The sequence below is a fragment of the Mus musculus genome, chromosome 9, assembly GCF_000001635.26.
Source record: "Mus musculus strain C57BL/6J chromosome 9, GRCm38.p6 C57BL/6J".
NCBI classification, from domain to species: domain Eukaryota; kingdom Metazoa; phylum Chordata; class Mammalia; order Rodentia; family Muridae; genus Mus; species Mus musculus.
Genome location: NC_000075.6, coordinates 86586817 through 86603230, shown reverse-complemented (window position 1 = coordinate 86603230; position 16414 = coordinate 86586817). Strand labels below are relative to the sequence as shown.

The 16414-nt window shown below is 45.9% G+C and overlaps 1 protein-coding gene across 3 annotated transcripts in view; it reads left to right on the top strand.

Moving 5' to 3' along the window:
- Me1 (malic enzyme 1, NADP(+)-dependent, cytosolic) overlaps positions 1–16414 on the top strand; it is a 114552-nt gene that overhangs the window by 92684 nt on the left and 5454 nt on the right. For all 3 annotated transcript variants that reach the window (NM_008615.2, NM_001198933.1, XM_011242666.2), the window contains exons 10-13: positions 4407–4512; positions 7033–7175; positions 8614–8787; positions 16170–16268. In NM_008615.2, coding sequence (NP_032641.2) covers positions 4407–4512; positions 7033–7175; positions 8614–8787; positions 16170–16268 — 522 coding nt within the window. The remainder of the gene's footprint in view (positions 1–4406; positions 4513–7032; positions 7176–8613; positions 8788–16169; positions 16269–16414) is intronic.

Sequence of the window (16414 nt, the reverse complement as noted above, 5' to 3'; positions counted from 1 at the left end):
TAATGGCTTACATAAAATATAACATAAATATGTAAAGTAACATGGTTGAATTTACATTATTGCCAACTTTTAAAGATTTTTGTAGACATAGTTTGGTTGTTGTTCACACCAGGGTATTGCTGTGTAGCTCATGCTGGCCACCAACTTGGACCTTGTTCTCCTGCATGCGAGGATGGCAGACGGGCTGCATCATGGCCATGATCTTGGATGTAGATGTCTTATTAATGAAAGATAAGCACTTGTCAGGACAAAGTATTCTTGATGTTGTTTTCATATATCTAAATGAAGAAACTCCTCTTTAAATGCAACTGTGCCTGCCGGGAGACCTCCAGGCCTGGTGCTGGAGAGGCAAGGGGGCATCTGACAGACAGACAGACAGACTTGGGGTATGCTGGGAGGAAGATGCTTCACAGCTGCCTCTCCTAGCCACTGACAGGTCTGAAAGGTGCTGGGGTTCTGTGCCTCATCGCTTATTAAGGGCATAACTGTGTAATGGAGCGGTTTCCATCCTTCCATCTGTCCAGAAGGTACTGATGTTACTCCTGGATGCAAAGAAACTTGTGAGTGCAGCCTGTACGGGAAGGTAAAGCCAGTATACATTACAGACTAAATGGAAATGCTGTCATTAAAAATGAGAAACACAAACAAACTGTAAAAACAAAACAACCCAAGGCCCAGGAGAATGAGTGTTGACAGACAGTTAGAATTCCTAGCACCTCATGGGAAGGTTTCCGATATTTGGACATAAAGTGATGTAGCCTAGGTGTGGGCTACAATGTCAAGGTGTAGCATTTCCCCACCATCTTAAGGCCCTGGGATCCAACCCCAGCTCTTCACTAAGTAAGTAAATAGGTAATAAGTCAATAAGTATTTAAGTACAACATCTAAACACTTTCCTAAACATTTTAATATTTCCATTTTACAGTGACCTTTGACCTTGAGTATAGAGGTCAGGTTGAGAGCTATGTGGAGTTCTGTAGCATTTGTCTTTTAGGGCCACAGAACATAGGCGAGTTTCTTGCTTTTTACAACTGCAACCATGGGTGCATTTCTGTGGAGAAAAATAGTAAGCCAAAATTGTATTCATGTTTAGAATGCTTGCAGCTGAGTTACTGTTCCCAGGATATATGTCTTCCCGAGCCAGAATTTTATTTGGTATCTCTTCTGGAAATTTTACTGTGTAAGACTCAAACTAACCATAAATTTTAGTTCACTCTGTTTTCAGAAATTGTTCAAAAATGGTTTAGATATTAAAAACTGTAACTACCAAAGATTCCAAATTTTGTTCTTGTTGCTGTTTTTCATGACAAGAATTACTTTTCTCTTTCTAATAAGGCAAGATGATTTTTGCCACCAACCAGTAAGGAAGCCGAGGAGGAAGAGCAATTGCAAAAACATTGATTTTTATTAAACTAAGAGGAGCTGTCTGTTCCTAAAGTCAGAAGGAGTAACATTAGGTTAAAAAATGGCAACATACAGAGTCAGTATTAAAGCTGCTGTTGTAGCCTAATGCTGTATTCTCAGTAATTGTGGCATCTTTTTAATTAATTAATTAATTAATTTTGATTTTTTTTTGAGACAGGGTTTCTCTGTATAGCCCTGGCTGTCCTGGAACTCACTCTGTAAACCAGGTTGTCCTCGAACTCAGAAATCTGCCTGCCTCTGCCTCCCAAGTGCTGGGATTAAAGGGGTGCGCCACCACTGCCCAGCTTAATTGCAACATCTTGATGAAACACAACAGTGGTTTCTTTTCACACCTGTCTGAGTCAGAGTGGACAGCACTGGTACTGTTTGCTATGTGGTTCTTAACTTCTGCAACGTGGGTCCACATCTGCCTCGTACTGTCCCATGATGGTACCCAGCAGCAGACCACAAGAAGTGGCAAGGTTACCCGGGGACAGGTGGGTATGCTAGTTCTTCTTAAGACCCAGGGGGCAGCTGTATATTCCAGTCCAAATACACAGGCCTGGGAAAGACTCGCCCCAACTTGATGGCTCCCCTTAGGATCTTTCACTGTTTTGATCCAGAATAGTGCTCTCCCCTGGAGTACAGTCTTGGATGTTGCCTTTGTTAGAAGGTGCACGTTGTGCTCAGATTCTGAGCACATTGGATGCAGGCTGGGAGAAGCTATGCTGTTTCACAGTTAGGTGTAATAAGAATTACTTTTAACCAGGGATGGGTTCATTGAGCTAAAAAAGCATTGATATCATCTACTTTTGGGGGACGGATCCGCGGAGTCACATAGCGGAGAGCACAGACTCAGGACAGGAGGACAGGGAACTGGGGATGATTGCATTCACTATGTCTCTAACTTCTCCGAGAGACGTTCTTTGCTATACCAAATGTCGCCCTTTTCCTAAAACCTTGTCATTCGGCTCACTCATCCTTTCCATGCCAGTATACTACCTAATGCTTGTGATGGAGCTATGCAAATGAAATAAACCTGTACAGTTAAAGGTGCTTGAGAGCGAGCAGTCAATAGGAGAAGCCCAAAGGACCCCACATTTTATAAGAACTGTAACATTTTCAGTATTGTCAAGGGTTTTTAATGTTATTAAAAAGCAATTTAAAATCTTGCTACAAACACAAAAGAAATGTGTGGAACTAGTCTGTGCACTCGCTGTCAGTCTGAAGCTAATGTGTGGGTTGGAGACCTAACTCAGCAGTGCTACTGAGGTCACCTTGCGTTAGTGGAAGGAAAGAGGCGGTCTGTTCATAAATAGGAAGAAAGACTGGGATCATTTGACAGTGACACTTTTTAGTACCTAAAACATTGTCTCAGGTGTGTGAAGCTCTGGACTCTGTCTCCACTACCAAAGACGTTTCTGTTGATCAAGTTCATTTAGATTTAACATTAACCATAAAACACACTAACTACATAGTTTTATGAACAACTTGGTATTTCCTGATGAAAGTAGAAATCGGAGTAATTTTTCAAGTGAACATGATGAATAAGACTATGGGTGAACTATCGGACTTGCTGTTGCTGCTGTTCCCTCCTGCAGTGTGTGAACTGGGAGCTTCAGGCTTGATTGTAAATGAACAAAGGAGGTTTGTTTTCATGGTGTCTGAGATGTAGCACGGGCTGATACAGGAGCGGGAAGGAGGAGGAAGCTTCCTGGAATACAGCAGTGACCAGTGGTGTACTCTCTCTTTGGGAAGTCACCCAATCTAATGTCACATTTATATTGCAAAGCAGTGGCACACCAATAGCAGTTTGTAGCAGGCTCGGATAAAATGTTCCAAAATTACAACGGCTTGGAATGAAAGCTCTGGCCTCTTCACAGAAGGGTTTATCTCAGCTGATAACGCTCCCAGTGCCTCCTTCCCGTGTTTCCATCCTGTCTTTAGCCCCTGTGACTTGATGAGGTGCAGGCTCCGGCCCTACTTGTTTACAGAGAGGGAAACAAGAAGAAAGAGTTCATCTGCTTTAGATTTTCTAGGATTCTGTATTGCTTTTAAAAGGAAATAAAATTAGGCTTCAGAGATGGCTCAGTGGGTAAAGGGCTTGCCACACAATCATGAGGACCTGAGTTCAAACCCCCACAACCCACATAAAGCACATGTTTGTAATTCTAACAACTCATACAGCAAGATGGGAAGTGGAAACAGATTTCCTAGAAGCCTCCAGTCAGCTAATCTGATTTATGGGGTACACAGTGGTGAAGCAGGACTGTCTTAAACAAGGTAGAATATGAGGACCAGCAGCCAACACTGTCTCTGACCTCTCTATACATAGAACATTATTAGTTCATACTCTGTGCATAAGCTCATACCGATGACTATGCGCGCACACACACACACACACACACACACACACACACACACACACACACACACACTTTAAATCAAGGAGATTGCACCAGCTTCAGGCCTGACAGTTTGCATTCAGTCTGGCATCCAGTATTTGGAAAACTGCTGGGCAGTTGTGTGCTGTAGTGAAAGGCAGCTTTAGACAATGCCTGTCAGAAGTTGGAGCACTCCAAGTCTCTAAACTTGTGTCCTTGTGTGTAAAATAACAATTACCATGCGTGGCCTCTATCTCAAAACTCTCATTGGATTTGCATTGTGGGACACCATCCTCCACGTGAATATTTGTTGAAAGGACAAGAGAAGCTGGCCACGGTAGTGTGTGCCTTTAATCCCAGCTATAAGAAGACAGGCAGGCAGATCTCTGTGATTTTGAAGCCAGCCTGGTCTACAGAGTGAGTTCCAGCACAGTCATGGCTATCCAGGGAAACCCTGTCTTGAGAGACCAGAGGGGACAAGTGAAGTAATATGGTGGCCATTGGACGAGGGCTTCACAAATAGATGGCATACATAGACACAGGACGATGAATGTAACGTTAGCTGTGCCTTTGGCCCACGCAGCTGCAATAATTTGACTTTCCATTTGCATTTCTCAGGGTCGTGCATCTCTCACAGAAGAGAAAGAGGTGTTTGCCCATGAACATGAAGAAATGAAGAATCTGGAAGCCATTGTTCAAAAGATAAAACCAACTGCCCTCATAGGTAAATGTTTTTCTACTCTTGTTCCTTTAATTTGACCTATTTAGCATTGTTTTGCTTTTTAAAATTTATAAACCTTTGGAATCCAGAAAGGAAATGGACACACTCAAGTAGCAGGGTTCTCGTAGGCACTGAGGTGTAATTCAGTTCTGCCTTCCTAGTGTATATTCCGGTATACACATACAGAGCCAGTGTGTGGCCCTGTGCTGGGTGAACCTGCTGACACCTGCCACATTCAGCTCTCGGGCTTCATTACACAGTAGACAGCCCTCTCGAGTGTGCAGGAAACTCACCCCCAGAACACTGGGCTGTGCCTAGACATGGGTTTTAGTTGTCTTCAGTGTGAAGGGGATTGTGGAGAAAGGAAAGGAGAGGAGAGGGGGTGGAGGGAGGGGAGGGGGAGAGGGAGGGGGGAGGAGAGGAAAGGAAAGGCCAACTGTAATGGGTAGATGTCTGTGATGGTGGTAAAAAGTCCTGTGGTGTACAGGACAGCCTTGCCATGAGGCCACAGTTTACTAGCTATGCCATGAGGAGCCATGCCCACAATATACCACTCACGCTGAGATCCAGGGGCTCTGTCTTCCTAGAAGACAGGGCTTGCACTTCCCATATCATTCCATTCTTCCTCAGATTCTCTAGTGGTTCTTTGTGTGCACAGTACAGTGTGTAGTGTGTAGCTGTGCATGCTGTGCCTTTGTGTGCACAGTACGGTGTGTAGTGTGTAGCTGTGCATGCTGTGCCTTTGTGTGCACAGTACGGTGTGTAGTGTGTAGCTGTGCATGCTGTGCCTTTGTGTGCACAGTACGGTGTGTAGTGTGTAGCTGTGCGTGCTGTGCCTTTGTGTGCACAGTACGGTGTGTAGTGTGTAGCTGTGCGTGCTGTGCCTTTGTGTGCACAGTACAGTGTGTAGTGTGTAGCTGTGCGTGCTGTGCCTTTGTGTGCACAGTACGGTGTGTAGTGTGTAGCTGTGCGTGCTGTGCCTTTGTGTGCACAGTAAGGTGTGTAGTGTGTAGCTGTGCATGCTGTGCCTTTGTGTGCACAGTACAGTGTGTAGTGTGTAGCTGTGGGTGTTGTGCACTCCTCCCATCCCATCCCAGCTTTGGGAAGTCCAGACAGGAGCACAGGACAGGACAGGACAGGACAGGAGGACAGGACAGGACAGGAGCACAGGACAGGAGGTCAGGACAGGACAGGAGGACAGGACAGGACAGGACAGGAGGACAGGACAGGACAGGAGGACAGGACAGGAGTACAGGACAGGACAGGAGGACAGGACAGGAGGACAGGACAGGACAGGAGGACAGGACAGGACAGGAGGACAGGACAGGACAGGAGTACAGGACAGGACAGGACAGGACAGGACAGGACAGGAGGACAGGACAGGAGGACAGGACAGGACAGGAGGACAGGACAGGAGGGCAGGACAGGAGGACAGGACAGGACAGGAGGACAGGACAGGACAGGAGGACAGGACAGGAGGACAGGACAGGAGGGCAGGACATGACAGGAGGACAGAAGGACAGGACAGGAGGACAGGACAGGAGGACAGGACAGGAGGACAGGACAGGACAGGACAGGAGGACAGGACAGGACAGGACAGGACAGGAGGACAGGAGGACAGGACAGGAGCACAGGACAGGAGGACAGGACAGGACAGGAGCACAGGACAGGAGCACAGGACAGGAGGACAGGACAGGACAGGAGGACAGGACAGGACAGAACAGGAGGACAGGACAGGAGGGCAGGACAGGACAGGACAGGAGGACAGGACAGGAGCACAGGACAGGAGGACAGGACAGGACAGGAACACAGGACAGGAGCTCAGCCTGAGCTGTCTGAGACCCTGCTTTAGAAAAGCAGAACAGATGTGTGCAAATTCTGTGCTTCAAATCTTGAAGAAAGCTATGAGTTTGTTCCCTTTCTGTGTGTGTCTGTCTACTTTTCAATCATAGTGTAATCTTAGTAGCACTTGTGCAGTAGTTGATAATGTCAGGGATGAGGATCCAGAATCACAAAGAACTTCACAAGCCTTCAGGGTTGTCTTATACAGTGTGTTCTTCAGTTAACTTAGACCTTTTACCTTTCTTACGTTAGTTTGTTAGTTGCTTTATTCTGCTTCCAGCGAGTGGTTATTTCAGCTTCACAGTGGAATGAGGTGATAGCTAATGTCGCTTTATAAAGACACAGTTACCATGGTCTACTCAAAATTGCTTAGAGAGAATGTATCAGACATGGTTTAATTTCCTGATAGAAACACTTGTAACCACAGTTCCTAATGACTGACTAGGACTTCTGACTTGTGAGTCTGATGTCTTATCTGTGACTTATAAAGGCACTTATTGATTTGTAACCCTAAAGATAATTGGCCTTAAGCAACATTGTTTCATCACTAGGCTTCAGGGTGAACATTCTGTGCTTTGTTAGGGCCTGTTAGAAGTGAGTTGCCATATCTCATTGTTTGGGGGTCTGGGCCTTTGGAAGAACTGACCAGTTCTGATCCCTGGTTTCTTGTTTCCTTTGTAGGAGTTGCTGCAATTGGTGGTGCTTTCACTGAACAAATTCTCAAGGATATGGCTGCCTTCAACGAGCGGCCCATCATCTTTGCTTTGAGTAATCCGACCAGCAAAGCGGAGTGCTCTGCAGAGCAGTGCTACAAGGTGACCAAGGTGAGCAGTCCAGGATGGGTCATCCAGGAAGCCTGAGCTGCTCCGGTGTTGATCACCCCTTGACCTCAGCCTTACTCCCTCCCATCAGAACCGAAAGATACAGGAAGACTCTTCTTCCGTGGTGACTCCACCTTCTCATCCTCAGGAAATAAACCAACTCTGTAGGTCTTCATGGTAGCATCCCTTGAGTGACTTGGAAAGTTTTAAATATAAAAAAAGTAAAGGGAAAGAACTGAACTTCGGGTGGTTATGAAGATATCTTTAGCTGTTTCTTAGCACTGAAGCATACAAAATGAAGCCACAGTTTAATTTTTGCTTAGCTAAATTTTGGGTTTGGATTTTGATGCCATGGGTGGAGGATCTGGGCAGCTATGCTGATACCCAGCCAGACTGGCATAGAGTCCTCGGCACTCAATACTTCCCAGTTTTAAAAATAAAAAGTTAATTTTATACTGTGTTTGTACTGATATATATTTGACTGATAGCTTGGCAGAAGGCCTTTTGTTCTCCTCAAAGACTTGAAAATATCGTAACAAAAATGAGATTGATTTTATGCATCTAAAACTTCTATTTTGGAAATATAAAATAGAGAATGTAAACACAGCACAAAGTCATGATACTGTGTGCAAGCCGGAGCTTGGCTCGACTTTGTAATGATGTTTCAAGCCTTCATGGTCGCGGAGCTAATGATGCTTTGACAAGGAGCCATTCCACGCCTTTCTCTCTGATCTGGGGTGGCAGGCAGTATCCTGAGTAATTGTAATCTTTATCTCATCTACAGATTGAGTTTTCTTCACATTCTTCCATAGCTTTAAGTCCTCAAGGGAGAACACACAGCCCTTGAGCAGTAACAGAATCGTAGTGTAGTACTTGCACGTAGGAGGCCCTGGATCAGCAAGTGCGCAATTCATTGCTTTGTTTCTGTGTATGTCAACAGTCCTCCCTTAGCTTAGAGCTCCTGCCACACACATCCGTAATTCGAGTTCAGCTTATATAGCTCTATTTTAAACCTTCAGTGTGTCAGAAATAGGTGGTCTCACCTATTTCTCACCTAATGCTCTGTATTGTAAAACACTGAAAGTCACCAGGAAACTGGACACTAAGTTCTAACCTAGCACACCATCTCGAAAATTCTAGGAACCTCTTGACTTCATCTTCAGACGTTTGCAGTTAGAAGCCTCTTCAGATGTGGCCACTGGGCCTGTGGTTGGACCACTGCAGAGAACAGAGTTGCAGCCTTAGGGAGTCCTATGCTGAGTTCATTCCTGGGCAGGTTAACATAGAGTAAAAAGCACCCGTGCTGACCCCTTGGCAGCACCAACAGCACAGCCCCCGGGCTCACCAGGAGTTAAGCTCTAGACACTCCTAAGCCTCCTTCAGACGGTTCTGTCCTCAGACACCCCACTTCCCTTATCAGCAGTGTGTGTCTGTGTTGCAGGGACGTGCAATCTTTGCCAGCGGCAGTCCTTTTGATCCAGTCACTCTCCCAGATGGACGGACTCTGTTTCCTGGCCAAGGCAACAATTCCTACGTGTTCCCTGGAGTTGCTCTTGGGGTGGTGGCCTGCGGACTGAGACACATCGATGATAAGGTCTTCCTCACCACTGCTGAGGTACTGTGAAGAGCTGGTGTGTGCCAAGGCTGGATTTGCCCAGTGCGGTGTCTTATTTATTTAGTGTCACAGCTGTCTGTCAAGTGTGAAGAATGCTAAGCAGAGACTAGGAGTGGGTAGCTAGTGGGTTGCTAAGCATCACTAGTGAGAGTCTTCCTCCGTCGAGACTAGCTTTCATTTCAAAGGAGGAATCTTTAACTTGCTTTTAGCTACTGATTATCAGTGAAACAACTAAAAGTATTTTTTTCCAAATGTCGGTAAGTCACATTTCTCCACCGTGAGCCTGCCTAAATAATGGCATTGTGAAGTCTGACACAGTTTAGTAGAAGTGTCTGTCATTACCGCTTCAGTACAGAAAATTAAAGCTGCACTAGTTTTTAAGCAGATATGAGACTAAAACAGGACACTGCAGGTTCGTACGCTCACTAGAGGGGCTGATGAGATGGTTCAGTGGATAGAGGTACTTGCTGCCAATACTCATGAGCTGAAGTCAGTCAGCGCAGGACTTCATAGTGTAGAAGAAAATCTCCTGCAGCTTGGTCTCTGATTCCTACACATGTGTCATGGCATGCACATGCCACCTCCCCATAAATAAATACAAATGTAATCAGGATTTTTTTTTTAAGGAAACCACTGATAGGAGAAGTCAGCTTTCAGTAGGATTTCGGGAAAGTCCCTCAGGGCGTCACCGAGCCCACCTGTCAGGCAGTCCTGAACGGTCGAGGACTGATTTTACCCAGCCCCAAGCTGATACATTAGCCGCAGTTTCTTAGACACGGTGGAGAGAACGTGAGGCACCAGCTCAGAGACAGAGAGTGGCGTTAATCCTGCTGCAAATGGTCCTGGGAGCTTACGCTTATTGTCCGATTCCTTTGCATCCGAGCCTCAGCAGGATCCTGGTGCCGTGGGTGGGATATATTTGTCACCATGAACTGATAACTTGCATGCTGGTCCTGTTGTAACTGTGTTCCAAATTTGGGCGCGCACACACACACACACACACATATATACACACGCACATACATATATATATCATATATATATGTATATGTAATTACTGAGAGTATTTTAAAGTTTTTACATAAAGAAAAGTACAACTATTTCTTTTAGGAAAGCATAAAATGATCTTAATTCTTTAGCCCATGTTTTCTTCCTTTAACTCTAGCACCCTCTAGTGACAATGTCAGGTAAATACGTTTTATTTCTCATTTCATAAATAGTGATTGCTGATCACTGTCAAAGGTTCATGGGCTTTCATCTTAGCACCCTGGAGGTAGAACCAAGTGGATCTCTGAGAATTCAAGAAAAGTCTACTGTGCAGAGCAAGTTTCAGGTCACCCAGAGTTACATGGTGACACCCAGACCTCCCCCTTGGTCTCTGAAATTTTTTTTTCTTTTTTGAAGAAAAAAATGTAACTGGGTATGGTGGCTCATGCATACTTGTAATCCCAGCATTTTCAGGGATGGGTCTAGATGTAGGATTTCAAGGTTAAGGTTGGTCTTGGCTACACAGAGAGCTCCAGGTCAGCTTGTACTACATGGTGAAATAGCAGAACCAAGTCAAGGAAAAGCAACCGGTGCCATGGCAACTGGGCTCTCTCACTGCTGGTTTCCTCCCAGCTGTGTCATCACAGCATTCTCCTTCCTCAGACAACACGCCCTTGCTTGCTTCCCCTGGTCTTCAGCTTGCTTTTAATGAAGACTGCACATATGTGCATGCGCGCGCGCGCACGCACACACACACACACACACACACACACACACACACACACACACACACACAGTGGATTTAGGGTATTATTTTTGCTTCCCACATAGTTCCTTAAGGCAGATCTGTCACTAAATCTGGGTCTCACTGATGTGGCTGGGCTGGCTGACCAGCAAGACCCAGGGTTCTACCTGACTCTGCCTCCCAACACTGGGAGTCTAAGTGTGTGCTGCAGAGCCTTGCCCACAGCCCATAGATACTGAGATCCCCTCAGGACCTCATGCTCATTTAAGCACGTTCCCAGCCTCGAGGCTACACTTTTTTAAACACTCGGACCCTGAGGGTAACCTGGCTGGCGTTGTTCTTGAGAGCTTTGGATGTTAACAAGATCATGTCGCTCCTTTAACTGAAGAGTTCACTCCCTTTAAGGCCCTTCCTTCTTCAGAATGTCATAGCAACAACAAGCTGCTGACACAGGGGAAGCAGTGCAATAGAAGCTCCTGGAAGAACAAACTTAGTGCTGTAGATGCTCACTGCCCGGGGAAGGCTGTCTGGTTCAGCTCACTGAAGTCACAGTTCAGAAATTAGAGTGACTTGCTTTATTCCACAACCCCAGATTTAATCACTTCTGTATTACAGCACACATACACAAAAACTGATTGGAAGGGGCTGGAGAGATGGCTCAGTGCTTGAGAGGACCTGGGTTCAGTTCCCAGCCCACATGGTGCCTCACAACCATCTGTAACTCCAGTTCCAGGGCATTTGACGTCATCTTTGGTCCTCCAAGGACACCAGACACAGACACAGAGGTGCACAGACATTCATGAAGGCAAAGGCAAAACACACACACACACACACATACATATATATATATACATATATATATATATATATATATATATATATATATATATACATATACATATACATATACATATACATACATACACACACACACATACACTAGTTTGGTCACATGTGAAACTGGAAATTTCATTGACTAGGCTAATCTGAAAGGGTATTTTTGGATTTTTAAGAATGTATTTGTTGCTTTATGTGTGAGTAGTACATGCGTGTGTACTTGTGCAGAGGTGGATGCATGTGTATGAAGGTGTGTAAAGGTTAGAGGTTAACACTGGCTGTCTTTTGAGACAGGCTTTCTCACTGAGTCCACAGATCACCCGTTGGCTTGGCTGGCCAGCTAGGGAGTCAGGGCTAGAGCAGTGTGGTTCAGTGATGCTCCTGTCTCTACCTCCTGGTGCTGATTGCAGAGCTGTGTCATGCAGTGGCCTTTAAAGAACTCATCTTTCCAGCCTCTGGTTCTGAATCTTTGTTTTAATTATGAAGAGTGAGACTGTTAACTTCCCTGGTGCTGGGAATAGTCTTTGGGACTGTGTGCAATACCTGACAGGGCAGCTCTAGTTGCTGTCCTTGGCTGCGCAGTATGCAGCAGACTACCAGAGTTGCACGTGTGCTGACGTACAACTGACTTGGCATGGGCAGGAACCCTTTGCTCTTTCCAGTGTTTGAAAATTCCATCATAACACAACAGGGCTAAGTTCTGTCTATCTAATACTTTCATTTTAGACATGAATTGGAGTAAAGATAACATAGAGTCGCACCATTGTGTGCAAATCAGCCTGACAGTTCTACTTTTTACAGTGTGTCAGCTGTTTGTCACTAGATGAGCTAACAATTCCATTGTTTCTCTCCTGTTTGGGATAGTAGCTATGTTCTCAGTGATTTAGATCCCACCCCCGCCCCGCACCGTGTTTGAGTGTTTTTCTTGCATGTGTATAAGTATGTGCCTTATGCTTGTGGACCAAAAGAGTGCATCAGATACCCAGGGGTTGCAGACATGTAAGCTGCTGTGTGGGTGTTAGGGATCTGACTCTGGCCATCTCCAGCAGCAGCGAGTGTTCTTAATCACTGAGCCAGCTCTGCAGCCCCAGGTTATTAGTGCTGTTGTTGAGCCGGGGTCTCAATGTGTAGCTGGATGGCCTGAAACTCACTGTGCAGACCAGGCTAGCTTCAAATTCACGCAGGTTGTCTGCCTCTGACTCCTGACTGTAGGAATTAAAGGTGTGTGCACCAGGACACCCAGCTCGGTTCTTGTCTCATCCGTAGATCAGGAATTACCTGACACTCCTCACTAGTCCTTAAATCCATAAATGAGGAAAACCAACACAACCTGTGAACTGTTCCTACCTGAGCTCTGGTAAGGAGTAGTTGTCTTCTCCTCTCTGTTCTGGGGAATGGCATGCCCACTTCAGTAGTAAACATTTAATGTCTCTTTGTTTAGAGTTTGGAACCCTGATCACTTTCTCTGGGGCAAAGGAAAGCTCATGTTTATTACCATGTCACAAAAGCAAGAAATTAATTAGTTAAATGAATTTATTATATAATCATGACCAATAGTTTCTAAGTCTAGGTGTCTTAGTCAGTGTTCTGCTGCTGTGAAAAGATACCGTGACCAAGGCAACTCCTATAAAAGAAAGCATAGACTCGGGAGCTTGCTAACAGTTTCAGAGTTAGTCCATTGCATCATGGTGGGGGCATGGCAGTGTGTAGGTAGGCTTGGTGCAGGATGAGCCGAGAGACAGACAGGGTGAAGGAGAGAGAAAGGGAGGGAGGAGAGAAAGAGACATATAGACACAGAAACCTCAAAGCCCACTCCCATTGACACACCTCCTCCAACAAATCTCCACTTCCCAGTCATTCCAAACAGTTCTTAACTGAGGACCAAACCTGCAAATATTTGATCCTGTCGGCGTCATTCTTATTGTTGGAGGTCCAGGAGTTGCCTCATAAGCCACACGAACACCGGTCTCAGTCAGACAGGAATAGTTTATTGAGCATTTGGCCAGTTCTGATAGATGGAGCCTTGGACCAGACTTGGGAACCGGTTGCGACCATGAGCCAGGATAGTACAGAGCTTTTAAGCCTTGAAATCCATGAGCAATCTGGGCCAAGTTATTTTACCATTCGGGATTTAGGGATAGGGGATTTCTTTAGGAACATGTCTTGTACATTTATCTTGCTCCCATTGGTTGGGGGTATTCTACTCTGGCAGGGGACTTGCCTTGTTGTCTAACATCCATGTCTTAACTTGCCAACCAGATGTCAGTTACCCACATACATGTCTTATTCTGCCAAATAGGATGTCAATTTCCAGAGAGGTCTTGGGAACATAAAACCTTGACCCCTACTCAAAATGGAAGTTTTATTCAAAATAACTTCTTATGGATTTAGTCCAGGGGCAGCTTATAAAAGCAAAAACTGTAAGAGCTCATACACAGGTACAGGAAGTACTGTCTGGCACTTGGTTCGAGTCTAAGCTTATTGTGGCTAGCTGAACACTGACTTCTATTGTGATTGGTTTCCAGGAACACCAGAGCACAGAACATTACAGAATATGCGATCAACTCGGGCACAGGAAGCTTCCTAGTAACAGCACATGAGAACGTTTCCTTACAGCGTTAGTGACAGCACAAATGGCTAGACAGGCAGCAGTGAGCTGGACCTTAACACTCACTCAAACCACGATATTAGGCTCTCATTTTTATATAACGAAGTCGCATTAATCCAGAATTAGTTGTGCTGTTGATTAATGCTTCTCTCTACCTTGCCTCTGCCTGGATGTCCCTGGTCAGAAGTTCTCAGCCACCCACAGTGCCAGTGTTTGGCATTGACAGCATGCCATTCTCTTTCCTCTCCAGAAGCTCTCTACTTCCAGATTCAGGGCACTTTGTCTCCAGTTCACATAAGGGGGTCTCCATGATGTTGGGAGTGAGTGAGTGAGTGAGTGTGTGTGTGTGTGTGTGTGTGTGTGTGTCTCCACCCACCCACCCACCCCCATCTGTGTCTATCTCTCTCCCTTCCCTTCCCTTCCCTTCCCTTCCCTTCCCTTCCCTTCCCTTCCCTTCCCTTCCCCCCTCTGTGTGTGTGTGTGCCTGTGTGTCTGTCTGTCTGTCTGTCTGTCTCCTAGTTTCTTTTCAGTCCCACAGTCAAGCTCACCCCACCTGTTAGCCTCTGTCACTATGGCCTGATTAGGATTCATTTCCCCTGCAAACTAGGCTGCTTCCTGCAGTGCCTCCTCTTCCTGCAGTGCCTCCTCTTCCTGCAGTGCCTCCTCTTCCTGCAGTGCCTCCTCTTCCTGCAGTGCCTCCTCTTCCTGCAGTGCCTCCTCTTCCTGCAGTGCCTCCTCTTCTGTGCTGTTACCTCACTAACCTAGAGATCTCCCTGGCAGGACCTGTGCTGGTGCAGTCTTACTGGTGTGCTGATGGTACCTAACATATCTTTACAATAACTACCTGGGGCAGAGGCAGGTGGATCTCTGAATTTAACATCAGCCTGGTTTAACTAACCAATTGCAGGCCAGTCAGAGCTACTTGGTGAGCCCCTGTCTCAAAGAGAATGACAGCTCAGTCTCTAGGAGGTTTTCTGACCCCAGGTCACATGCATAGCGGTTAAGACACACCCAAATATTTCTATTTCTTGTTTTTTCCCCGTGTGTTTATAATAGTGACCTTGATAAATAATGAATGAATGAATAAATAAATACAATTAAAGAATATTTAAAATACTGATAGAGCTGGGTATGTAGCTCAGTGGGAGAATAGTATGCACAAAGCCCCAGGTTTGGAGAGAGAGAAGGAGAGAGAGAGAGAGAGAGAGAGAGAGAGAGAGAGAGAGAGAGAGAATGAATATGAATATCAGACAGAAACTGGCTGACAATTTGGTTGCTCACAGTGTCCCCAGTTGTCTTAGGGTTTTACTGCTGTGAACAGACACCATGACCAAGGCAAGTCTTATAAAAAACAGCATTTACTTGGGGCTGGCTTACAGGTTCAGAGGTTCAGTCCATTATCATCAAGGTGGGAGCATGGCAGTATCCAGGCAGTCATGGCACAGGCAGAGCTGAGAGTTCTATGTCTTCATCCAAAGGCTGCCAGTGGAAGACTGACTTCCAGGCAACTAGGGTGAGGATCTTATGCCCACACCCACAGTGACACACCTACTCCAACCAGGTCACACCTATTCCAACAAGGCCACACCTCCAGATGGTGCCACTCCCTGGCCCAAGAATATATCAACCATCACACCAGTGAAGGTTTCCTGTTTCCTCTCTGCCCAGCCGTTCTGTTGGAGGCTCCGTTATGTGCGATCTAGGCCTATTGGTTAACTGTCCAGAGCTAGGGAGTAACATAGGGAGCGCTAAGCTGATGGGGAGATTGGTTGGGTAAGCAGCTATCAAGCATCTGAGTAAGATGTGAGTCCTTAGGGAGTGTGACTGAGCAGGCTGTCTCGCGCTGCTGGACTCCCTGTGTGGGTTTTGAGTGGAGGGTGCCAGCAGGTCTGTCCCACCCTCCTCTGTTCCCATGACTTCTTTATCCCCCTTTATTTTCACCGGTTCTCCAGGAAATGTCCAGTATTTAACTGTTCGGTGGGAAGGCATGCCACCAAAAAGATACCTGGATTCTCTTCTCTGTGTCTCTTGGTGTGACTCCAGTGATTGCCATGACTCAGCATTTCTGTTGCTAAAGGGCCATGATACTAGACAGGCATTTTCATGTCCTAGTTTCTGTATGCGGCCATCGCTTTAGTTTTCCGTCTGATTGCCACCCTGAATCATGTGAGGTATAAACACTTTTATTCATTTTCTCTTCTTAAGGTCATATCTCAGCAAGTGTCAGATAAACACCTGCAAGAAGGCCGGCTCTATCCTCCTTTGAATACCATTCGAGGCGTTTCGTTGAAAATTGCAGTAAAGGTGAGACAGTGCAAGCCTCGTTACTTCCTCCCTTCCTTCTTTTGCTAAATGTGTGTCTTTCCTATTTTCCGTGCTTGCTTGGCACGTCTGTTCATCTGCTAGGACTTGGGTAAACCAGGCACAGTGACGGGGGCTACTGGGGAGCT